Source organism: Cyprinus carpio, chromosome B12 (assembly GCF_018340385.1).
Source record: "Cyprinus carpio isolate SPL01 chromosome B12, ASM1834038v1, whole genome shotgun sequence".
In the NCBI taxonomy this organism is placed as follows: Eukaryota; Metazoa; Chordata; class Actinopteri; order Cypriniformes; family Cyprinidae; genus Cyprinus; species Cyprinus carpio.
This window is the reverse complement of record NC_056608.1, coordinates 14,307,688-14,334,101: the sequence shown is the minus strand read 5'-3', so window position 1 is coordinate 14,334,101 and position 26,414 is coordinate 14,307,688. Positions and strand designations below refer to the sequence as shown.

The following is a 26,414-nucleotide window of genomic DNA, read 5'->3' as shown; positions in this document are numbered from 1 at the left end:
GAACAGTAAAATATTTAATATTTTTCTGTATTCAAAAATACATAAAAACAGTAATATTGTGAAATATTATTGCAATTTAAAATAACTGTTTTCTATTTTAATATATTTTAAAATATAATTCATTTCTGTGATGCAATGCTGAATTTTCAGCATCATTACTCCAGTCTTAAGTGTCACATGATCCTTCAGAAATCAATCTAATATATATATAACAATGTTGGAATATATATATATATATATATATATATATATATATATATATATATATATATATATAACAATGTTGGAAACAGTTGTGGTGCTTGAATTATTATTATTTTTATTTTTTTGGAACCTGTGATACTTTTTTTTCTGGATTCTTTGATGAACAGAAATTTAAACAGAACAGCATTTAATTAAAATATAAACCCTTTTCTTAAGTTATGTATATATTTTTTTAATGAATTAAAATGAAGGTTGAGCAGTGGAAACTAAATTTGAAGATACAAAGTCTGAGGTAAACAGCACAAAAACAAGTTACAACAATAAAAAAAGTGCTACAACCATCCCTGCTCGTTCATTTTGTAGCATCTGTAGCTTATCCTGGCGGAAGCGGCTCACAGTCATTCCCTCTGCCTCCTCATCACAGTCTCTCAATATGACACCCATGTCCTGCTGCTACCTTTCCCTCCACCCCATAAATAAGATATACAGCCTTGTCTCCACGCTCAGCTGTCATCGTCTAAATTCATACGGCTCACAGGAGACACTCAGCATTGTGTTTCACAATGACCGCCCAAAGGAGCGCACATTGCGTCCAGATAATGCACATACACAATTGGGCAATGTGCATTATAGAAGTGGATTAAGAGCATTCACGAAAGTGGCCCGAGGGCACCTCCAGAATTAAACGCTTCGGTTGATCTGAATCAAAACTATTTTTATCTCTCTGACCTTGTGGTTCTTCTCCTTCGGCTGGCCGCAAGAGGTGGGGTCAAATGATTAACAGGTTGGTGGACAAATCAGACGCATCGAAACTGTTGCTCACCAGCTTTCGATTGGCTAAACAAAAGTATGTGACTACAAGATGCTAAAAAAGTGAAATACACCAGGCTTTAGCGTCTCCAAACACACGATTGAGGTGAAGTAAAATCTGTGTGGATTTGTTGGGCTGGCCTCCGCGGTGATCTAGTGATAATCCACTCCTCTCAGCAGCAAATGAGGTACAAAGAGCGAAAGAGAGAGTGAACCAGAGAGAGGGTGGCCTCAAGCAGTGATTACTCTATTTAATTCAACATGGTTTCTGAGGCATGAAACATGCTCAGCCCATAAATGACTTCCTCCTCTTCTCTCCTGTCTCCTTCAGAGCCGCTCTAGCCTGCGGACTGAGGCTCCTGCACCTGATCGTATCTGCCTCTCTCTCCTCACTTACAAAAGAGAAGCCATAATATGGAGATAGATATTAGGAGCACATTGGTCTGGTTCCTCAGGCTAGAGCACATCTGTGAAGAAGAATATAAATACATTTTACACAATAGCATGTTCACTGATACTATAGAGTGAATATAGCACAGCTTTTCAAACTTCTTGAGACCGAGAGTCCTCAAATAACCCTAAAATAAAGAGACAACTATGAATTTTCAAGTAGGCCTATACATATTCATACTATGTGATTAAAAATATATATATATATTCATATAAACTGTTGCTTGTGAAGTTAATTTTAAATGTTAATTATCTTGATTTTATATATGCTTTATATATATATATATATATATATATATATATATATATATATATATATATATATATATATATATATATATATATATATTAAAGCTACATTAAAAAAAAAGTTATTAATGTAAAAATCAAGATTTACTTAGATTTATATCTATATATATCTATCTCCCACTTCACTTCTAGTCTCCTCTAAACTGCCCTATCATAATAAAGGCAAAAAAAAAAAAAAAACCCTTCACATATACTGATATTTTTTTTTCTCTTTACATCTCTTGCAGACCCCCTAGTGGATCCCTGGGCCCCAATTTTGAAAACCCCTGGAATACAGAACTACAGAAACATGTTGCAGAGAGCACTGGGATGTCAGTTACACAACATACAGTGTGACTTTTCCTCAGCAGACGCATGTTACAGCATACATAGATTCTCATGCCCTATTAATTACGAAAAAATTGCTGACAAACCAGACGAGCCGAGCAGAGACACATATGAATGGGCAGGCCTGTAATTGGAGCCTGGTGTATGTGAGCGGCTTATCCTACCCTTACAAACACACGGTCCTGCCCTGACCTCACAGGGGCTCTGAGGTGTCATGTTCTGATCCGCTCTCACCGGCATTCCTGCTCTTTTCACTTGACTTGACAGTGTTTTGTGGTGAATCGCATAATTAACACAGGGATCTACAGAATTCAGTGACTAAACAATTACTTCTCCCCTCCTATCCTCTCTTAATTCCTTCCTGCGGCCAGGGGTTTCGGCCTGGCTGGACAAACACAATGGCCTGTCATGTCAGGACAGCGCCGGCTGGTGGGCCGGTGGCTGAGAGGGAGGGCGCATTCAGCTCCAATGGACGCCGCATGCTGAGACTCAGGGATATCCACTGACACAGAGGTGACAGCTCAGAGAGGGAGAAACAGAGAAAGACACAGCAGGGGAGCGGCATAATTAACGTCACTTGACAAATACGGAGTCAGATGAGACAGAGAAAGTTTATCACACAAGTACGTTAGCCGTAAAACACCTGCTGGCTGCAAGAGCTGCGATTTTTTACAGCGACCCAAGAAATAAACTCACTGCAACACTCGCCTCAATCCAAATGTACAGCATTCCGCTCCCAAACAATGTGTCTGAGAATTCACAGAGCAACTGTGTCTCAACGGGTAGGAACAAATCCTGCAGGAATGAAGAAAAGGTGGGGAAGAATACATGCGGGTTGGTGAATGTGGTTAATTAGAGCTGAATTACCTGGCTCTCGGTCCCCTGCGCTGTCCTCTCATTTCCTCTGTAATCCCACCAATCGGGCGGCGGTTAAGCTTCGGCCCCCAGGACATATGGTTGTTCCTGCCCTGGGTGCATTCTTTCAACAGCTCATTTACTTCTGCAATGTAACTAGGCTTTGGAAAAGGGGGTAATCCCTAACACCCCCCACGCCCACCCTCCCGATCAACCGCTCAGACCCCCACTGCTAACTCTATACACCCATGAGCTAAGGTATTTCAGCAGGCCGTAACAAACCATGATGCTAGCTTTATGTATTGGATGTTTGAAAGAGCACAAGTAACCAATGCAAAGGCGAGCTAAAGATTAAGGGACTTTTTAGCTACACTGTGCGGCAATTTGTTCGCTACACTGATAATCTGTTTGTTTTTCTAGCATGAATCTTCTCAAATGAGATTTGTGTCTGGAATTGAACTGTTAAGAGTTTGATTTGCAGTTAAGAAGCATTTTCTGTCGCATTAAGGATAGGCCACACACTTTTCCATTGTTTTTATATGTAAACATGAGCTAAACGGATGTATTTAACCATTGCCCTCATGTTCAAAATGCCATTCTGCAGTCAAAGAAACTTAAAAAAAAATATATATCTTTGTGCCTTGTTTTTTTTTTCATTCTGTTTCCTCCCATCTTGTGTTTTTCAGTGGAAATTTTTTTTAGTTAAGAAGCATTTACACAGAACTCATGTTCGCATTCCACTCGTTGCTTTTACTTTGTTTTATATGGAAACATGGTAATTGTTGTGCTTGCATCTTTTGTAGTGTCTAAAAATGGCATTTTAAAAATGCAGCACACAAATTAAAAGAAGCTCAAATTAAAAAAAAAAAAAAATCATCTTTAGATCTTTATTTTTTCCCCTTTTCTATTACCCTGTCTTGCATATTTTAATATAAAAATGTGTTCTGTGTGATTGGTCTGTCAAAGGGCATCATGTGATGGGGGAAAAAAACACACACACACACACACTTCAACGCCCACATCTGGTTCAGTCAACTTAAAGGCATAGTTTAAATAAGTAATAGCGATTAATCGCATCCAAAATAAAAGTTTTTGTTTACATAATGTGTGTGTGTACTGTGTGTTTATTATGCATAAAGACACACACATAGAGCATATATTTTGAAAATTTACATGTATATATTTATATTCATATCAATTATATCATATATAAATATATTTAATATATAAATGTAACATTTTTCTTAAATGTATACATGAATGTGTCTTTATATATACATAAATATATACAGTACACACACATATATGATGTAAACAAAAACTTTTATTTTGGATGCGATTAATCGCGATCATTTGACAGCAGTAATAAATACATTTTGTCCACACAGTGCAAGTTAATGGGGTCCAAAACAACACTGGTCCCCAATGACTTTCATTATACAGAAGGGGAAAAAAATGAGGAAACAAAATAAAATAGACAAAATGCCTATTTTTCCCCCTTGCAGAGTCAAAAAGGTTTGAAAAGACTTTAAGGTACACAAATAACATCTTCAATTTGGGGTAAACTATCCCTTTAAATCTATGTCTCTGATACTTCCTGCTTTGCTCCACACCAGGCATTTTTCAACATTATTTTTACATACAGCCTCAATCAACAGGTGCTTCGACTAAACTAGCTTCCCCATAACCCTTTTCAGACCATTTAACCACCTTCCTTAATCTCCCAATCCACAAACCTGAGAGGTTGTGTGCAATCCAGTCAAATTCCCTACTGCTTCAGCCTGAAGAGTGTGGATTACCTTAATCCACACGTTTGGCATCCTGATCCAGGGAAACAATACTGTGTAACCGTGCAGGGACACTTTTTAGATGGGGGTGGGTCTACACTGGATCATTAAGGGGATTTAGACTTTGCAGTGGGAGACATTGTAATGAGGTACAGATGTAAAAATAAAAGAAGCCAGTTCAGGATGTCTCTGCTGATGATTAGCAGAAGAGGTGAGAGGAGATGACCCCTCGACACCCTGCAGTCAGGTGAGCATGTGCAGTCAGGTGAGGTGTAATGCACAGTTCCTCCTTTTCTCACTTCATTTACACAGACTACCAGTGTAAAGTTACATACATCCTCATAATTAAACAGGATCTTTTCAGTTTCAAAAAATCAACCGTTTTTCACTAAGAGGAAATACACTGCTGCCTCTAAAGCGAAACCATTGTTTTTGTTTGACAATAAAATTATTGTTTTTGTTCTACAATAAAATCAACACAATTTTAATGACTTTGGGGAATGCAAAGACTCAAGACTAACAAGAAAACAAAATACGGCTTTAAAAAAAAAGTGTCCTCAGTGGATCACAGTATGCTTTCTTATTCAGGAGCACTCACATCTACGATAATGAAAATTTGGCTCGTTTAACTCAGTTATCACGCCCTCTTGTGCCAATCCACTGACATAACCACTCACACCTCTAAAACGAGCATTAGTTGTTCAATCCATCTTTTTTTTTTTAACTTGATTGTTCCAGTCTCTTCCGCTTCCATTTATTTTAGCAGTACAAAATCAGTCTGCTTATTACTGCAAAACAACATTTTATTTTATCGTAATCATAAATGCAATGGTTTGTAGTGCAAAGAGTTTTTAGTGAGCAACTTTAGAGGTCAGCAGCTGGGCTCTTGTAGTAAGAATACCATTCATTTTTCCTATAGGGAAACTGATTTATATTTAGTAACTTATAAACCTTTGAAGACAGGCCTACTGTGAGTTATAAGGTTGATCAATTGTATCTGTTTTAGTCAAAGTCACCATGCGGCATTATTTCAACATTTTTAAACTCAACAGCAGAATTTCAGAGAAAAATATCCCGTTCTTAAACTACTTAAGTGTTTGAGTGTGTGTGTATGTGTGTGTAAAAAAATTCACCTTGGGAAAAATACTCTGAAGGCCTCTGACAAAGTGGACAGACACTAGAGGTCACCTGAAGGTATATGCTTTGCTGAAGCCATAAGCTGGCTTTATTTGAACTTGGTGTTTGGCAGTGGAAATTTTGATGAAAAGACTACATTACCCATGATTCTGCAAAAAGAAATTGCCTCCAACCAGAGAATCCTGACAAGAATACCAAGACAAAAATGAATGGGAAAAGTACTTCTGAAAACGGAAGGGCACTGTTGTATTCCACAGCTGCAAATTAATTGGAATGAATGAATGAAGTCTCACACTTTCAGAGAAAATAGCTTATGCATTAAAACATAAGGTGGACAGAAGTCTCCTCAAAACAAAACAAACAGTAGGTTCAGAATGATTCAAGATGTGAACCCTTCATTCCTCTCCTGGAACACTGTGAGATAACATTTCAAACACAAGCAAGTCATTGTGTTAACATCAAACTTAGCAATCCTTTATTGAGGAGAACATCATATTCACTGTTTGCTACTGAAACATCACAACATCATACTGGGGACGTTCATTACATGGGCTCGTCGGGTGGTTAGAGAGAATCAGAGAGAAAGAGAGGAAGGACATGAGAGCAAGAGAATTCGATCACACTCTCCAAAACACACGGGACAGTAGTTTCCTCCTCCGGCAAAACACTCTCTTCTTAAGCCAACACACTTGGAATAAATAAAATACTTTGTCTCAATTATTCTATGCATCAAAGATTGTTGATATACACAACCCAAATGAATGTTCTTGAGCACTCACTGCACAAAATATATCTCTTTACCATCTCGAATGGAAACTGACTCGATCTATTTGTCCTAAAATGAAGCTTTCCAGCATATGGCTACAAGTTATATGTACCAGAAGAAGGGAAAACTGCAAAAATATATATACATACATACATACATAAACAATCATCTCATAAAATTCACTTAAACACTCATTTTAAAGCTACACACCAGAGCAGGTGAAGTCGATGAATAAACAAGCAAAAACAAAAAAAGGAGGAAGAAAAGAAGGCCTCCAGAGCATGTCTGTGCCCGATGATCGGACAGCGCAGAAAAAAACTCACATGTGAAGTACATGGAGTAAGAACGTGAATGTATACGATGAAGCTAATCAAACAATAAATGCACGTATGAAAGTGTTACGCATGAGCATGTACAAATGGGTGTGTGAAGGTATATGTATTGTGTATCAGTGTGAAAAAGGGGTACATTCATTCATAGCTAACTGTCCTGTAAGTACACCCTTACAGCATGGTTCACCTTTTACAGGCACGGTTCAAAAACAATCCTACATTAAGGATTACCCCCCGCCCCCCCCAAAAAAAAGAACCACTCATAATGAATATTCAAGTACCTATCAGCCAGTCTGAGGAGAGAGCGTCCCCTCCCACTTTTTCACTCCGCTGTTAAAACAGAAGAAAATATATATAGCTATATACACATACATATTTCTGCAATTTCACTTTAGAAATACTCTACCTTCTCATAGTTTCTTTCATATAGGTTTTTTTTAGTATTTTTTTGTTTTGTTTTCGTAATCAAATGTGAGTGCAATCAAACAATACCAATTATGCCATAAAATCTGTAATAAAAAAAAAAAAGTTTAAAATTCAGAGTCAAAATGATAGAGGGGGAAACTATTTGAAATTTGACTATTTTGTAAGAGAAAACCACAAACCAGAAGGCAAGCTGATGGGGAGAGCAGGGAACGAAGAGTGCTGCGAAAAAGAGAAGGAGATCAGTTTTTATGTACTGTCTCTGAGGCGACTGAGGAAGTCCCCAAATTCATAGCAGGTTTGAAATAATCTCCTGCTGTCAGGATTGAGTCTCAAAGAGTGTCCTAGGATTTTTTTTTTTCTTTTTTTAATTTTCATGTTTAACAGCAAGCACCAAAATGAATGACACTAGAAGAAAGTTGCCTCTGCCCCAAAAGAGAAAAAGAAAAATCACAACAGATACATCACATTTCTGTGGCTGCTGTCCAGCTGGTGGGATAGAGCCTGTTAAGAGTCGCAGGGTTAAAGAAGAGGGCAGCAGAAACGGTGAACAAGAACTGAGATCATGCCTCCAAAAAGCTGCACATGCGTGGTGTGAAGGGGTTCAAAGAGAGCCGTGTCTGAACTAGGGTCCCTGTCCCTCTCAGAGCTCACTGGCCCCGCCCTCCTCCAGCTGAGTTCAGAGTTCATGCCTCCAAATTAGCATCCAGAAACTTCTGTGTAATGGACACAGATTTCAGGAGGAAGGGGGGAGGGGGGGGGGAAAATAAATCTCTCTACCATACAATGCAGTTCTTAAAAAAACAAAAACAAAAAAAAAAAAAAAAAAAACACATTTCTGTAGTTTTATCTTTAAAAAACAAGCGTATATATTCCCAGACTCGTCGTTTAACATTTCCTATGACGCTCTCCGAATTGAAACCAAAAAAAGTGTGTGAGCAAGGGTTTTCTTGTGTTAACTGAGGACATTCTCGAGTGGTTCAGAAGCCGTTGGCTGCTCGGGCTACCAGGGGTCGTCCAGGTCACCTCCGCTCTGTGACGGGGAGAAAACAAGAAAGAGAAAGAAATGAGCAAGTAGAGAAAAATTAAAAAGGGTAAAGCACTCACTAGAGAAAACTGAGGATGTAAAAGAAACAATGAAACGTGTGAGGGTGTGAAAGACAAGAAAAGGAGAGAAAGGAAGATTTCCTAATTTTCCAATTCCATGTAACAGAAAATGAAGACATGGACTTGGGTTTAAAAAATTAAGTTTGGGGTCAGTAAGATTATTATTATTTATTTTGAAAAATATAATACTTTTATTAAGCAAGGGTGCAATATTTCACAATATTACTGTATTTTTGATCAAATAAATGCAGTCTTGGTGAACATAACAGACTTCTCATTTTCAACAATGTTTTTCAAAATCATCAAATACAGACCCCAAACTTAAAAACAAAATATGACACAAAAATATACACAGTCCCAAAAACAACACAAAAAAACAAAAAAACAACAAAAAAAAAAAAATATACATTAATAATCTGTGTGTACCCCACCTCCCCCAAAAAAAGCAAAAAACTGTCAATGAACATAATACACATAATCATGAAAAAATACTACAAAAAAGGGTGGGAAAAAAAAACCTTCAAGGCCTGGCCAACATTCTTTTAACTGATTTAAATTGCATTTCCATCTGATGAGAAAACTCATTTTGCCCTGCTTTTAAACGATTAAGGCACATTTGAAGCTCACTTACCTCAAGCCTCAAACTTCCACTAACAAGGCTTATGAGTAAGAACATAAGCCATATCTGATTATGAAGGATAGAGTGAACAAGTTCTTTCAAGAGCTATAAAAAGCACTCATGAGACTATCAGTATTCTGTGTGGTCTCATCTCAAATTTTATAATGAATGGGAGCAAAGACATATCAATAGTTGAATTTGATTTATTTTGAATTTCAGCGTGAAACAAAATGAATACAAACCTTTGCCCAGGAAAAAAAATAAAATAAAAAATAAAACCCAAGGCAGCAAATACTGCTCTATGGACAATTAAGCTCTCTGATTCTGCTGAGTTTAATATAACAATGGCAGCATTATGCATGCACTTACGCTAACTCTTAAGAGGATTATACAGTTTGTGTTATGCATTAACTTCCAAATCAACAAAGTAATCAGCTTTAAACGGCTTGATAAATCAGCCAAAGAAAACACAAAACAAAAGCAGTTTGGAACATCGGATATTTTGCGATATGACAATTCACATGGACAGAATTCAGCTTGCGTTCCAAAAACTCAGGTCATAAGAATAAGATAAGAAGCCCTGTGCAAATACTGCAGTGTACAGACATTCATAAATGATCATGTAGCAGCGTTGCCTAATGTGTAGATTGCATTAAGTCCATCTAAAGGTAAAGCAGTCTGTATTGTCTCCTTTCAATGTATGACTTTTACATTGCAAATGTAAAGTTATTGACTGATGGCATCAGCACAACAGGCGAAAGGAGAATTTTGCAAGAACAAATGATTGTGTACTTCTGTAATCTCATACGGTCCATGCTTATAAAGCCAGTGCATTTCCATTTTGTGCTTCTTCCTCAAGGACACACCTGGATAGTAGAGTTAACTGTGAACACTCAAAGAGCAGACACAGGACATTCATATTTAAGAGGTCAGCTCAAATTATAAACTGATAAGTAAGAGATATGGAGAGAGAGGAAGATACACACATACACAACATTAGAGTTCCCTTTTAAATGGTGAAAGAATTGCTTTTGATCAGTTAATCATCTCGCATTTCAAACATTTGAATCACATACACACAAACACACTACATAAAGAGCATAATAGAAGTTGTACCTGATGTTTACTACAGTACGTTAATATCTTATAACTATGATCAGCCACGAGACAACCCAGGATACGGAGTACACATGCATCGCATGGCACGAGAGCAAACAGTTGTGTGTATTCTTGGCACGGCCCAGATTGTCCATTAAACCATTACCATTTCAAATGTCTGATTACTTACATGGATAAACACTTTGGGTGTGAAATGGTGATGATAAAATCATTAAGGGGTAACAGTATTCAAATCTACTTAAAGGGACAGTTCACCAAAAATAAATTATTTACCTTCATGTCATTCCAAACCTCTATGACTTTTGCAGAACACAAAAAAAAGATATTTTGAACAATGTTTTGCACCTATGCAATTAAAGTCTTTGTGCAAAAACTTTGTACAAACAAAAAAACAAAACTATACTAAATCTAAAAGCAAAATAAATAAATAAAAACAAACAAAAAAAAAAAAAACTAAAAAAAAAAAAAAAAAAAAACTAAACAAAACCTAAAAACACAATAAAACAACAAAAAACTAAACAAAACCTAAAAACACAAACAAAAAAAGACAAAAACACAAAACAAAAGATGCAAACATCTTCTAAAATATCTTTGTGTTCCATAGAACAAAGCCATTTAATTCTGGAATGACATGAGGGTGAGTAGATGACAATTTTTATGTCTAGGTGAACTCTCTCTTCAACACTTCATTAGATTACACCTCCATGTCTCTTTTTAAAAACACTAGGCTAAGTGCAGAGATATGAGAAAGTGCTTACTGCAGACAGAGCTGGGATATGCCAAGGTTAACCTCACTTGCAGTTGCAGAGCAGGTTTTTAGTGATAAGAATTCTGCGCAAAATTTCCTCTGTATGCGACTTCTACTGTTTACATTGCTCACAAACACAAAACATCCACCCAAAGTGCTATTACAAATCCATAAAGACAACTAAAAACCTGCACTGGAAGTGCTCTAAGGGGAAAGATTGCAAACTAGCAATCTGGCAAAAGCAAACTAGCAATCTGGGCCAGAGAACAGGTCTGGGGAAAAGGGTTTGATAGCAGGGCTTGGTTTAGTGGGCACTAAATAGGGTCATGCAGTGGGGGCGCCAGAGATCTCGTCCAGAGACTGTGACGTAGCGGCTTCATCCTGTCCCTCCTCAGAGCTGAGGAGGTCAGTGGCCGGGGACGGAGGGGGAGAGGGAGGTTCCTCCTTGTTGTCGGTCCGTGTCGTGGCGTAAGTGGAGAGCGCCTGCTCCAGCACTTGGCGGTATTCGCCTCGGTGACTGAGCCGGAACTGTCGAAGCGCCTCCAGTAGGTGGGTGGTGGCGGAGCTGCCCTCTTCTTCCTCCTCACCGCCGACTGCTCCTCCCTGGCTGTCCTGGTGCAAGACGCCAGTGTCAGTGGACAGAGCAGGTTAAGAGATCCCGTTAAGAGTGGGCCACCTGCCCTTGACCTTACACTGCCTTTTCATTTAGAAAGCAGCACGCTTGAGGAGCGACAAAATGTGGCGAATGTGTGTTCGTCTGTGTGTGCGCGCAAGGGTACAAAGGATGCAGGTGCTTGTCAACACACGTCTCTTCTCACAAGTCTTAGAGCAATAAACTCACTGAAGTAAGCATTGCCAAGATGCGGACATACAAATACAAACCGTCACAGAGTAGCACAAGCACAGACGGACAAACAAAGCCAAGGCCTGCACAAAAAGCCTTGCATTTAAATTTTAAATGCAGAGGCACTGTTTTTAAAGATAGTGGTGTCTGGATGTTTAATCTGCCCTATATATAAATCCATCTCCGAGTACCGGTTATGCTTCCCTAAGTAGGACATTTGCTAATCACTTGCTAAATGTATCTCTCTCAAATGATCGAGGGAGTAAATGTATGCATGACTGCGTCACCTAGACCTATATTAAGTCAAAATATTTGCAGGTGTTATACATTAAAAGTACTGTAAGATGATGAATAAATGGATGGACTTAAGTCTAAGCGAGAAGACTCAAGTGACCTTTCGTTCTGTTCTTAAGAGATCAAAACAGCAAGGAAAAACTCACCCCATCTTCTTCTCTGTGTGGGTTTAGCCTGTTGTAAGCGGCCTCAATTACACTACGTCTGGATGAGAGAAGAGAGACAGATTAGCCAGAACTCTAAAAACCATACTGAAGATAATAGTGAGAAGTGTATATGATCCATAGCAAAACCAGATGTTCAAAATTGAAAATAAATCACTTTTTTGCACATTATATAGGGGGATGGTAAAAAACATTAAGCATTGCAATATTATTACCTCTAAATTCCAATATATTGATATTTTCAGCTGTATAGATATTTTTGTAAGAATCAATATTTTTGATAATTTTCACATAAATATATAGATACTTTAATATATCATTTTATCTACACATTATATAGTAGCAGTACTATATAGTAGGAGTAATAAAAGTACAGCTATATTTTACCTCTTGAATCGATTTTTTTTTTCTTCTTTTTTTACCTGTATGGTATATTCTCAAACCACGAATCAATATTTTTAGCTAATTTTCAAAATATTTATGTAATCTAGTATTATTTTTTATAGAATAACAACAACATTATAAAAAAAAAGATACAATTTTCACCTAAATAAAATAAAATTCTGGATTATACCAATTAGTTTTATGACAATGCACAAGATTGTCTTTTCAAAGAACAATTTGGCAACAAATTCAACACTAAAAGAATCACTTAATATTACACCACCATGTGTCTGTGGATTACCAGCCCTAATACAATAGTAGGGCAAATACAAAATTTGCTTGATAAGCATAAATGTAATATGAAGGACCATAAGCACAAATGTAACTTAATTTTGGACCCCTACTTGCTAGCGAGACCACCACCTGGTGGCAGGTTGGGGATGCTCTCAGGACGAAGGTTGTGCATGACATGGCTCAGATCTGGGATGCCTTCCTCCCCTGACTTCTCCATGATTTCTGCAGAGAGAGACAATTATATTACACATGTAGGGCAACAAACTGCTAATGGAAGCCTGGAGTGTTTCCTCCACTGTGACTGCTGCTGTGAAACCTCAGAATGGTGTAGGCACAGGATCAACCATCCAACTTATCGAGACGGTGTGAGAAAAATAATATCCAGCCAGACAAAGAACGCTAAACATGTTTCATCACAGCTGTCCTAACTACATGTCAAATGGAAAAACACTAGAATTATTTTCAGAATGAATATATTCCCCATCCAGGAAAGATCCTACAAGCCTCCAGATAGTTTAGATCATGCCAGAATGTTGAAAGAGAAGAGCCAGAGGGAGAAGAAGAGAACTGCAATCCAAACAGTGCTCACACAGAGCAATTTTAAACCCCATGACTGACACTTGTGGTCTAGTATTAGGACTTTTTGAATTACAACATGGCCATTTCCACCACACTGGATGTACAATGCAGAAAACTGGCTAACAAATGAACAAGTGCTGCCTCTTACCTTCCACATGAGCCTCCAGGAACTTGTCCAACTCGGCCTCTCTCTTAACAGCCTCCTCTGATACCTTCGGTGCATTGGGGAAACATACTAGAACAACACTCATGTTGTCACGGCTTCCCTGGTTAATAAAAAGGGAGATGGTACGTTAAAAAAAAAGGCAGTTCACTAGACAAAAATCCAACCTGTCAAGCAAGTGTTTATGGCACCATACGCTTGTATTGTAAACCACTATAAATCTAATCCACCTCCGAATTCGCCAATATTTACCTGGGATGGAAATCTATGAAATCTATTCATAGTTAGACACTAAGCAGACCTTCACAGAGAAAAAATCTTCCAAGTGGAAGGGAGGGAAAAGCTTAGTTTCCAATGTATATATGAGCCATACATCATGAAAAGGCATGAAGAAGGTTACAGACTAATAACGGAAAGCCCTGACATCAACTTGAGCAAATCCATGCCAGATACAAGAGCTGTGACATCACTCACAAGGTCCCAGGCTCTGTCTGAGCATCTGGAAAGATGGTGTCTCACAGGAAAAGGCTTGTGCATTTTTTGGAGGATATTGGAGGGTTTGGATTGTTGAATGCCATGAGACCATCAATTAAACACTTAAATGTAGCGTTGAAAAGGGGAGTGGGGATTGTTTTTGTAGCAGGGCTGTAACGATTACGTAAAGACTCAATGATTCAGCTTATATGGTGCATATATTTAGCAAAATGCTCCTCTCCAGAGTTCATGCTTCTCTTAAACTGAGGCGCCACAGGGATCTGTCACTCCAAATTAAACCGCACCAAAACGGCATTTATTGTTCGATACTGTAATAAAATGGACAGAATTTGAAATGTGACACTATTTCATGTCAAAAGTAATGAAGCACAAAGCTTATTGCAATTTATTAGATAGGAGATGCGCTTCAATGTTCCATTCGTTAAATGAAAACAGGCTAGAATGAGAATAGACTAAGACAGGGATAGAAATTAGCACCAGCCACCAGCCAAATGCGGGTGATTTTGTGTTGTGGCGGGTAAACTCACTTCACCTACCGGCCAACGTGGCAGGTAAATAAAAATAGCATAATGTTTCACCCGGCCGGTGGACAAAAAATTTAATTTCCATCCCTGGTGTGTAATATCATCCGAAGCAGCTCCGTGGAGAACGGGGGTGTAAACCGGGCTCGAAACGGCGGCGTTGTTCCAGGTACAGTGTTTGCAGCTGAAGTTAGTGCTGCTGGCAGAGTGATATATTTGTTGGTTATTTACAGTACGTTTTATAGCACGCGCTCATGATATACAAGATCGCGTGAAGAGTTGAATGTGTTATCGCGCACAAATTTCCACATACTGTCACCTCTCTGTCAAACCCCGGTAAGTTCATTCTCCTCCAGCATTCTGCAACATTTTAGATTATATGGACAGTTTGTGTTTATCTTATTGTTTTTAACGGCATAATAAGCAAACTAACAAACAGTATTATCGGTGTCTAATAACTGATGTCTGGGGGATGCATTTTATTTCCAGTCTTCAAGTACTTTCTCAGAAGTTAGCTCTGTGGCTAGTAAGTTGTTACGCTGTTCATTTTTGTTTGTAGAAACAACATTGTATCACTACACATTTGACAGCTCTGGCGTGACGAGATGCGTAAAAACGATGTATTAAAAATGCCGTGCGTTCGTTTGTCGACGGCGTAAAAGTTTGCGAGACCAGATATCTCTCCCCGATACACAGTTTAAAACAGGACACTTCCCCACACGTTCCCCCAAAAACAAAAAAAAAAAAAAAAACACAAAAAAAAAAAAAACAAAAAAAAACATATATACTGGTGAATCCTTTCCTTCGGAAATAAATACAACATTATTAATGCGTACGAAAACTGTTTAGAATAATCGCAAAAATGTTTCTGTGCATTAAAAAAGTTGAGTGCAGGGTATCATCCGGTTGGGCTACGGAGTTGAGAGAATGAGCTACTTCAGTAAGAGTCGGCTGTTTCAAAACCTAGTAAGCTGCCTAGATAGGAGGCATTTTTGAGCATCACTGAAAGAGAAAATGTCAGTATTTCATTGAGACTTGAGATTAAATAAACTGCTTAACTATTGTAGATCTTGTAGTATTAATTTTCACATGCAGTTACACATTGTCGGTTAAAAACAAGAAAGTGGCTGGTAAAAACAATTGAGTGGCTGGTAGATTTTGAAATCCACCAGCCACAGTGGCCGGTGGACAAAAAAGTTAATTTCCATCCCTAGACTAACATTGAGAAAACCATTTTTTTTTTTTTACCCATCCCTATACCGTAGGTTGAATCAAAATGCATTTTTGTTGTTTTAGAAATATTCTTCAAGAACAGTCATATTTATGGCACAAATACAATCAAGATCACAAGAGTCACAGAAGCACTTCTTCAACAAGTGATTTTCAAGAAATTTGGCTACTAAATGTTTAACGTCACTAAATGTTAATAAGGGTGAGTAAATGATGACATTATGTAAATTTTTTGGATGAACTATGCTTTTGAGACTTCTGCTGTGATCTCCTCACCTTATGTAAACAGGTGTCCACCACAGAGTTGCAGACCTTCTCCAAGTCATCCCACACCTCTAGCCGAGAGCGCACAAAATCACATAGCTCCTCGTTGCTCATCACATCCCAGATGCCATCGCAGGCGAGCACCACAAACTCATCCTCTTCTGAAACGCGTGGGATTTCAAAGACCTCCGGTTCCGGAGATACCAGCTGCTCAGTGGGGCCCTTCCCATCCACACACTTGTAGTCATAGTCCCCCAGGGCACGTGACACAGCAAGTGAACCATTCACCCTTTGGATCATCACAGAACCTCCTGCGTTTTGAATGCGCTCTTTTTCACGCGGGTTGCAAGGCTTGTGGTCTTGTGTGGAGAACCGTACCTGTCCGACGCGGCTGAGTACAGCACGGGAGTCTCCGCAGTTGATGAAATAAAGGTGCTCAGGAGACACCAGCACGCCAACTGCCGTGGAGCCGCTACGGTCCATGCCGTTACGTAGGTCAGAGAAGTTGCGCATGTACTCGTCAATCTTCAGGAAGCCAGAACGAATGCCGCTTTTAACGCCCTCCACGGAGTCGGGCCCTGAACGGAAGTCCTCGCTGCTGGTTATGATGTGCTCCAGCAGGTGTTTGGAGCAATAGTTGGCTACACGGGAGCCAGCGTGACCGTCGTACACTGCGAAGAAGGACCAGTCATCCAGGCCGTGCGGTAGACCCACAACAGCTGTGTGCGCATCCTCCATCTCAACCCTCCAGCCCTGCATGCTGCTCAGGCCAAAGCGTAGACCGTTGCCCGCTCCGTGAGCATTGTGTTTCTCTGTCTTCGGTTTGTCCAAGAAGGCCCCCATGGCTCAGGACACCGTCTGTAAGAGAAACATCGATGCAAAGTTGCTTTATGTGAGAAAAAGCAATATGAGAAACTTGTGTACATATTACAACAATAACAAAATGCAGTTTGAGAAGTTAAAGGGATGGTTCACCACAAAATTAAAGTTCTGTCATTATATACTCAACCTCATGTCATTCCAAAACCATAAGGCTTTGGTTAATCTCCAAAACACACATTAAAATGTACCCTGAAAGGTTTCTGTCCCTCCATTAAAAGTCTGGGTGTCCAAAACTTAAAAGATCCAAAAAATTCATAGGACAGCATAAAATGAAATCATAAGAATAGAGCGGTCTAATCCAAGATCATATCTCCTTTTAAGTTTTGGCTATCTGGTCTCAAACAACACAAAGTAAGTAAATACAATTATTATTGGTGAACTAACCCTTTAATAAAAGCATGCTGTTATAACTAAATGTGTAACTGCCCATTTAAATCACCAAACACTGTTTGGCCTTTCAAGACATTATCCAAATAAACACTTCAGCACACCAGCAAAGCCACAGCACTGACAACAAGGTTCTTTAGCATTACACAAAGTCATCAATCCTCTTTTGTTCATAAAACCAGTGTGTGTACAAATGTATGAGATGAGAATGAAGGCTGTGGAAGCCACAAACGTCTGCCGAGTTACTGACAGATCTTGACATGATCTAAAGGCTACTGTAACAGCAGATACGAAGATAATAACAGACAAACTGTCAAAAGCTCATCAAAAAGCAACTTGATATTTCAGAAAAGCCTCAGCAATTACGTTCATCAAGACTGATTAAATACAGTGAACACAAGAGCATTCGAAGACTACATCAGTCATGAATAAGTAGGCAGCGATTAAAAAAAAGGGTGCATTGGAAAACATTCAGGATGATGCTAAATGAGAAATTCTTTTTAGAAGTGGTATGTACTGATTCTGCACTGGTTAACTTGACCTATAACATCATAACCCACAATGCAAGGCACTGAAGTAGCAGTATTTGCCATAAAATGCATAATTTGTGGATGTGCAGCAGGTGTGTCCCCAAAGTCAGAACATAAAAGGATGCTTTGAACCTGCTGGGGACAACTTTGAAATCAACTACTTGGTGAACTGGTGAACTTTTTAATGGCGCTTTTTAACAATCAAAAATGGCTGTTTCATGGTCTGTTGAGGACGTACAGACGTTCCTCCCGTTGATAGCAGAGGAGCGGATCCAGCGGGAGTTTGATGGGGCGACGCAGAACGAAAAAGTTTTTCAGGAGTTGCAGCAGTAGAGGCAGCACAACAATAATAACATGTGAATAATCCCGCCCACTCTAAAACAGCACTAAACTGCAGTGGAAACAAACAAAACCGAGCCATACCATGCAAGTAGGGCTGTCAACGAATATTCTATATTCGAATATGTATTCGAATAGTTTTAAAAAACAGAAGATATAAGGTAAAATTTACTTATTGCATGGACACTATTTGTTTTAAGGACTTAGTGCTTTCAAATGTATTATTAAACAGTTAATACCGTATGTGGTTGCTAACTTACCATCGTGCTTGGGCAGTTGCAAGATGCGCTTCTGAATTATAATAATTTATCCGGGTGTAGACTGTGCCATCGCCCTGAGATATGGACACAAGCCAAAGTAATTTTTCGGATAAGTGATAAGGAAATCGATAAGTAGAAACGTGAGGCGTGCCTTCTTTGTGCATGTGCTAGATGGAGTGTAAAACTCAAACATACTTTTTAGGTCTTTTTAAACATTTCACATCGTACATTGAATTTTTTTTATCTATTTTAGATCACAATGATCATTTTGACAGCCTGTCTTTGGTGTTAATGTGTTGTTTTGTTGAGAGATGAGTAAAGAAAGACACTTTTCCTCAGGCTGATGCCATGCGCGCGCCGTGTAGCAGTTCTCTTTGCACGTGCGTGTGCGACCTGTATATTCTGTATGTGCCTACCTGATCGGAGGGTAAGACAGATGTCACTTAGTTTTTTTTTTTTTACAAAAAATACGTCTTGCTATTGATTTTTCTCGGTACCTGAACTCGCTGAACAAGGAGGGAATCTTTTTTCTCTTTTTGAGATACATTGTCTCGTTTTGAAAGCAGACTGAAGGCGTTTCTCGCGCGTTGCAGCAAATGTCATCTTGTACAGGGATTAAACAAGTTTTTGTGTAGGTAATACGTTGTAAAATATGTTTAAACTTAAATAAACTACCTATACAAGTAGTTATATCTCTTTGTATTAATTTGTCCTGTTATTGACGTAATGCGCATCATTGACAAAATGCGCAAATAGATATTTGAATAGTTCGAATATTCGTCTTTTTTTTTTTTAGGGAATATTCGAATGTCATTTTTGAGCAATTTTGACAGCCCTACATGCAAGTTACATGATCCTTCAATAATCAGTGTAATATGCTCATTTGGTGCTCAAGAACAATTTGTGTCAATGTTGAAAACAGTTATGCTTCTTAATATTTTTGTGAACTCCGAGATACATCAGGTTTCCTAGATGAACAGAAAGGTTAAAAGAACAGCATAATTTTTGTAACATATGCTGCAATAATATTGGTCAATCTTCATTCTCAAGCAACGAGTTGTGAGCATGACTAGGATTTCAGTCAGGGGGTGGCTCAGAAATTCAGCAGAAATAAAATTTTCCTATCAATCCATCTCAATCAATACCTAAAAGAAAGTGTAAGGTTGTCCAAAAAAAAAAGGCTTCTGGACAAATAGGCTATGCAGACCGATGGGGTGTGTCCGGACAGTAACTCAAGCTCCTGTATCAACTTTCATCTCGAGTATCATTTCTTCCATGAACCACGCTTAAAAAGAAAAACACAAACTGGTTTTTGCTATCTTTACCTCATACAAGCACACACACAGACAACAAACACAAGAGTGTACCTCAGCACCATCGAATGCATGCAAAATGCTCTTTAAAAGGAGCTTAGCAGAACTTACAAGGCCAGGGGAAAAATGTATTATTGATCACTACTAAGACAGAAGGCAAAATGTATTTTTCATGAGTCTGATTACCCATCTGAATGCAGGATTAGAAAGTGTGTAGCAGCTTTAAGCTGCTTTGGGCAAACCTCAACCGTAAGACCATTACATGACTCCAGGAATAGCCACTGAAATGTATTACAAGCCCAAATAAGCCATTAGACAAATGGAATGGGAGCCGCTTCGTAAGCTATGCGATCACCGCCTGGGACCTTGACCTAGCAGAGCCTAAAAAAAGCCAGTAGGCTACTAACCAACAGTAAGTCAAGGTTTGCCAACCAATATTACAAGCAGGGTCATGGGATAGGTCAAATTACAATTTCTCCCATTCTTTTAACGCATCCCTCTTTGCAGGTCTGTTTATGCATTGCGAGAAAGAGAACTGGCAGCAGACAGCAGGGCCGAGATCCAGTGAAAGTTCCAGCATTCAGAGGATCATGGGCTCGTCCAAACCAGAGCATGTGGCCCATCAGGGACTAAACTAGAGTTACCCAGAAGGGTAGTGCTCACAGCCAGCCTTTTTGCTCACTACTCCACACACGACAGGCATGGAAGGCATGTGACCAAAAAAGGCGGTCAGGAGCTAGAGAGTGTGTGTGTGTGTGTGGTTGGATGAGGGCACAGGTTGTTGTGCAGTGTCATGGCTCGGCTGGCCAGGCTGTCGGCTTGGCCAGTCCGCCCCCTCTGAGCACAGCTCTATTTATATCCCTTCAAGCTCAGATTGGGTTACTTGCTTCTGAAAGTTGGCAGGGGCAAAGTGCTGCATCCGTATGGCTGTCATTCATGCAGGGCTTCTTCCCAATATTCACGTTCAGATGTCCTCGTCAGATTCTCTTCTTTCTGAGGCCTTGAGGCTGGGATGATCTCGGTCAGGAGTAAATGGGCTGATCCATCATGCAGCGCTCGCTTTGATCAAACCCTGCCATTAGCAAGGCAGATACGCTCGAGAGGAAGCTTTGTTAATGCTTGAGCTTCAAAACAAATGCACAAGACCAGGTGCAGTAAACGCACGATCATATCAGATCAAACGCTAATAAACAGGCACAACAGCAGGAAATGAGGTGGGTTTGGAAAGGTGGCTTAAAGTGGACCTGAAGAAGGGAGGATTGAAACCAGACAGCAGAGTTTAGCTTTATCCCCTCACCACAAAGAGGCAAGATTAAACATGTATATCTGGTACATCTTAAAGAAATAAATAATTTTTAGTTGAAATGTAGTTCACTGTAAAATGTTATGTATAGAGAGTAATAATTCATTAATCTTGCCTGGAAGTGCTATGGATTAATCCCACTTTATATTTAGGATTTATTCATATCCATTTCCCAATAAAGGCCAATATATTCATTGAGGGTGAGCCTTCATTTGAACACATTGAATACACATCTTTTTACTGGTGTATGACTGGTGAATCCTTCACAAAATGAACTCATCAAATCATTCAACAACTCGACAGAAAGAAGTTTGTTGCATTTTGTGGCACACAATAAAAAGCTTTTACTCTGTCTAGTTAAGATTAGTTAAGATTAAGATAAAAACTAAAATCTGTATAATTATTGGTTGTGTATACAACATGGAATTAAGGGCACACTTTTGCATATTAAATAAATAAATGAATATACATGAATAATACATGAATTATGAATTATAATTAAATAAATACAAACAGAATTATGTTGGAAATGGAAACCCTGTAGTACACAATACGGATCGACAGGGATAACTACTGCTATAACAACTGTGTAAACCAAGAACTCAAAGGAGAAGCATGTTCAAACAGGAGACACACAATTTACTGCTGTAGCAACACTCTGTGAAGGATTAGGATGTTGAAAATGTTGTAGATGTATTCCGATGCTGGGGGGATTTTTTTTCCTTAGCCTAATTAGACCTAGTGTATGAACAAGTACATGGACATCTTAAAAAATCCAAATTGATGTCATAACTAGGGCTGGTCCGAATACCATTTTTTGAGCTTCGAAGCTTCGGTAGTAATCAACACCAAATTAGAGCTGAAACAACTAATCGATTTAATCGATTAAAATCGATTATTAAAATAGTTGTCAACTAATTTAGTACTCAATTCGTTGCTAAATAATTTTTATTTGCCGTAAGCGGCTCATTTCGTGCATAATCTTAAATCTGCGGTGACCAAAGTGTGGCAGTAATGAGCCACCGGAGGTTTTACTCAGCCAGTACAGCAGGAGAAGTAGCGAATAGCCAATAGCTGGCCTCGTTTTATGTCACGTGCTTCCCGCACAGCGTCTCTGCAGCATTCAGCGTGATGGGTGAGGCAGGCGGCAGTGGAGTAAGCTCGAAAAAGAAAAAGAAAAAAGCGGAAGATAAAACTAATCGAACTAAGTCATCCAAAGTGTGGGAGCACTTTACTTTGAGCCTTCAAAAAAGAAGAGTAACCTGTAAACTGCGGCTTTTTTCTGCGGCAGGAAAAATATCCTCTAAAAAAGAGAGCAAGCCTAACTGTTAAACCCTGAACATTTGGACATGATGTTGACCTTTTTGCACTGCAATGCAAAGTTTTTTCCTCAAATAATGAGTGAATAGTGTTCTGCCTCATTTCCCACAGGTAGTCGAATTACTGTCAGTTCAGGCATAAGCTGTTTTGTTAACATTTTATCGCTTTATTACATTTTTGAATTTTGCACTGTTATAAGGACCACTACATATTTAAATCCATTGAAAATCACAGTGTGCAAAGACTTTTATTTGTGCAGATTCTGCAGTACAATGTTGTTTGCAAATGTTTAGTCGTAAAAGCTGATAACATTGCTTTTTTAACAATTAACATTTAAAGCTTTGTCGTTTACCAGTTCATAATTCAGTCTTGCAGCCTAATTATGACAGAATGAGAGAGGTTAATGTTTAAATGTATTTGAAATGCACTTTTTTCTAAATATTCACTGCTCTTTTTCACACAGCAGGTTTTTGTGTGTCCAATTTTTTTTTTTCCTGACAACCTTCTGATGGATTTTACTTTAAATTTTATTTTAAAATGTGAGTTCCATTCAGGTTTCATGCCATTGGCACTTTATTCGAAGGATTGTTTACAATTTCACAGCATAAGCTATAAAGCTGTTTCCCAGGTATAAGCTGTGTGTTTACAGGAAAAAAAATAAGAAAAAAATTTACTGCAATTTTATTCTGTTTTATTCTTATTCTTTGTGAAAATATGTTCTGAAAGATTCCTTAATAAGCTTTGTTCGGGATGTTAAACTACTTTAGGAGCCCTAAGGACTGCCATGGTGAAAACATTATTTAAAATCTCCTTGTGAAATTTGCTAGAGTATGTATGGGTCAGTGTTTTGATTGAAGAAGAGTTCGACAAAGGATAACTAACACATAATAAAACACAACTCCAGGTATGTTTTTGATGAGGATATGACAATGCAAAATGGTTAAAATCTCTAAAAAGTCTATGTTGAATGATAAAGACCCTTTGTTAATAATTTACTTGGGGAAAAAATGGGCAAAACTAAAATATATAAGTACATAAACCGATTCATCGATTAATCGTAAAAATAATCGACCGATTAATCGATTATCGAAATAATCGTTAGTTGCAAACCTACACCAAATATTCGAAACTTTGGAGAGAGGGGGCTGAACATATTCTTCTCTCAACACCATGTCTACACCGGATGCCACGCTGCGACAAAATACAACAGAACCTATTATGCTGTCTACACTGAATATGGCGCGCCGCGGCATGGCGGGATAAATTCCCAACAGTAAACTGCTGCTGCGTTCTATTTATGACGTACTGACCCAAATTTCAAATGATTTTCAACGGTCGCTTTGTCGCGTCCAGTGCAGACAGACTTTAGCGGTTGCTGCGCAGTGCAACACGACAACTGTTGCGTCCAGTGTAGACATGGTTTAATAAAGGCAGGAATCTCTGTGTGTCTGTCTGTCTGTTTGCGTTGGTATTATGTCGAGAACTGTTCATCAAGTCGACAAATAATCGAATATTCTGGTCCAGCCCTAGTCATAACCCCCAAGCTTGTTGAGACACAATTATGACTTCTACCCATTTTCTTTAAAAGACTCAATTCTAAAAATAAAGTAAACACTGAGGCGTCACCAAGCAACTCCAGTGCTGCGCTCTAAACATGGGCTTAGCTTCATTCAGTGACCTAGCTGCAAGCTCTGCATCTTCTCGGGACATGAGATGACCTCCACGCATTTCCGTTTTAGCTCAGCATGAAGAAAACAGCCTTTGAGCTTAACCTCTGGTATAAAGTCAGGATTCTGTGTAAACCATTCAGCTTTCTGTTTCGATAGGATAAACAATGCTTTGTTGAACAGTAGACTTCTGATTTATGGTGTCTCGACATTACACATTAGTTGGTTAGTGTATATTATATTATATATATATATATATATATATGGTTACGCTTGTTCATCCAACTAACACTTGTCACCAAAATGAAGTTGACAATAGTATTTGCCAATCCACAGCTGGTGTTCTAAGTGGCAGCAAGTCACACCAAGGGGCCGTACACACAGAACACATTTTTCAATTCCACTGCACTACTTTTCCATTGTTTTTTTTTTTTTTTTTATGTAAATGCAGTAGACGAACATCTTTGACCACTGCAGTCATATCTTGTCTTGAGCATGACAGTGTTATAAAAACGCTGCGCATCTTTAGGCCTTGCGTTTTTCCCCTTCTTATAACACTCTCTACATCTCTCATTTTTCAAAGCAAAAATGCATTTTGTGTGAATGGCCCCTAATGCTTACAAAACCATGCAGTGGTATAGGCCTACCTGTCATATAATGTCTCGGTTCCACCGAGCGGTTAAGGTTCAGTACAACACACTACACAATTATGTCCATTCAACTAGCTTGATCACAAAAGGAACATGATTAAAGCGGCTGTTTGTTTGCATGGTTGTTAAAGATTTAAATTCAAAAGCATCGATGTTTTATCAGTTTTACAATAATAAATGACAAATTGATCATAATGAATTAATTTGTCAGGATTGAAAATTAGTCAGAAATAAAGTGGTATTTACCATTATTTCACAAAATAAAGAGGACACAATTATTCAGTCGAGTCTGTTTCTGTTTATTTGTAGTCACAGTACACATTACAGTTAGAAAGAATTATAATTTCTATAATTTTCCATCAAAAATACAACCTGAGTAGTATGATTCTGATATATTTTATGAGATTCATAGAGCTAAATGCGAACATCAGACAGTCAGGTATAAAGAGAAGAGATTTACTGATAGATAAAATGTGTTTCTAAATAAATGCATGATTGTGATAGCCTATGATTTATCTGATTTTTTCAAGCGGTCGTCTTTACCATGTTTACTGTGGTAATGGCTAGCATGCGTAGTCCTTTGTATCGCTTATAAATATTTCTGCATTGTATGGTGATTAGGGTTGCCAAAAAGTGCAGAATTCAGTACCAATCGGTACCAAGGCTGCACGATAAATCAAAATGAAATCGTTTTGATGGTGCTTTTATTTTTTTATTAACAGTATAGTGTCCCCATCACTATACTGGGGGGTTAGGACCCACACAGACTGCAGGGTGAGCACTAGAGGTCGACCGATATATCGCTCGGCCGATATATCGGGCCGATATTTGTCATTTTTTAATATATCGGCATCGGCCGATATCAGTGTTTAGTAGCGCCGATTTAAATTCAGGCACGTCGGCGGGCCGCCCCGTGTTATTGGTGCGGTGGAAAGTGCTGCTGCCGCATGTGAAGGACCCCAAGCCAAAACTTTTAAAAGATTCAACAACAGTCCTGGGAGATAAAGGTAGTCAGAGAATTTCACTCTGTAAATGGGGTGGAGAAGGTGGCAGCTCTCACAAACACTGCAGCGTGATTGAGGGCTACGTTACTCCGCCCCACTCACAGACAGCACCGTGCTCAGAGAGACAGCTGTCCTGGAGCTGTCCTGGAGCAGTCCAGAACGGTGAATGACATTTGTTCGGAAGCATGGTTTGATGCAGACAATAGCCAGGTTTCCATCCAACTCATTTGCATTTAGGGATATCAATATTTGATCATTTCCATGATCGATCGTCGTTTAAATTAACAATCAATTAATAACCTTAATGCTGCAAAATGCGTCTGCAGCGGTATTATTATTATGTGCAAAAACCACTCGGAAAAAAAGCTTTCTCACCCGAATTAAAGGGGGTTTAGTCTGAATAAAATGCTAGTAGCAGGACTGTAAAATGAATAGATGTGATTATGATTTTTTGATAAAATGAAGGGAGCGCACTGTACGTTTGAGATCATTTTACTTAGTTGACTGTTTCCCGTCAAGGAGACCGCTGAATGC

General features: G+C 38.7%; 1 protein-coding gene across 2 annotated transcripts in view; it reads right to left on the bottom strand.

Moving 5' to 3' along the window:
* Positions 1-6,331: 6,331 nt before the first annotated feature.
* The window catches only part of LOC109063271 (protein phosphatase 1B-like), a 35,670-nt gene continuing 15,587 nt past the window's right edge, over positions 6,332-26,414 (bottom strand). The window contains exons 2-6 of one of the 2 annotated variants that reach the window (XM_042735519.1): positions 16,238-17,083; positions 13,701-13,818; positions 13,084-13,195; positions 12,278-12,335; positions 6,332-8,433 (exon numbers count right to left, since the gene is read on the bottom strand). In XM_042735519.1, coding sequence (XP_042591453.1) covers positions 8,404-8,433; positions 12,278-12,335; positions 13,084-13,195; positions 13,701-13,818; positions 16,238-17,068 — 1,149 coding nt within the window. In that variant the 5' untranslated portion in view covers positions 17,069-17,083 and the 3' untranslated portion in view covers positions 6,332-8,403. Of the gene's footprint in view, positions 8,434-10,759; positions 11,606-12,277; positions 12,336-13,083; positions 13,196-13,700; positions 13,819-16,237; positions 17,084-26,414 lie in introns of those variants that run through there. The other variant, XM_042735518.1, reaches the window with a different exon arrangement.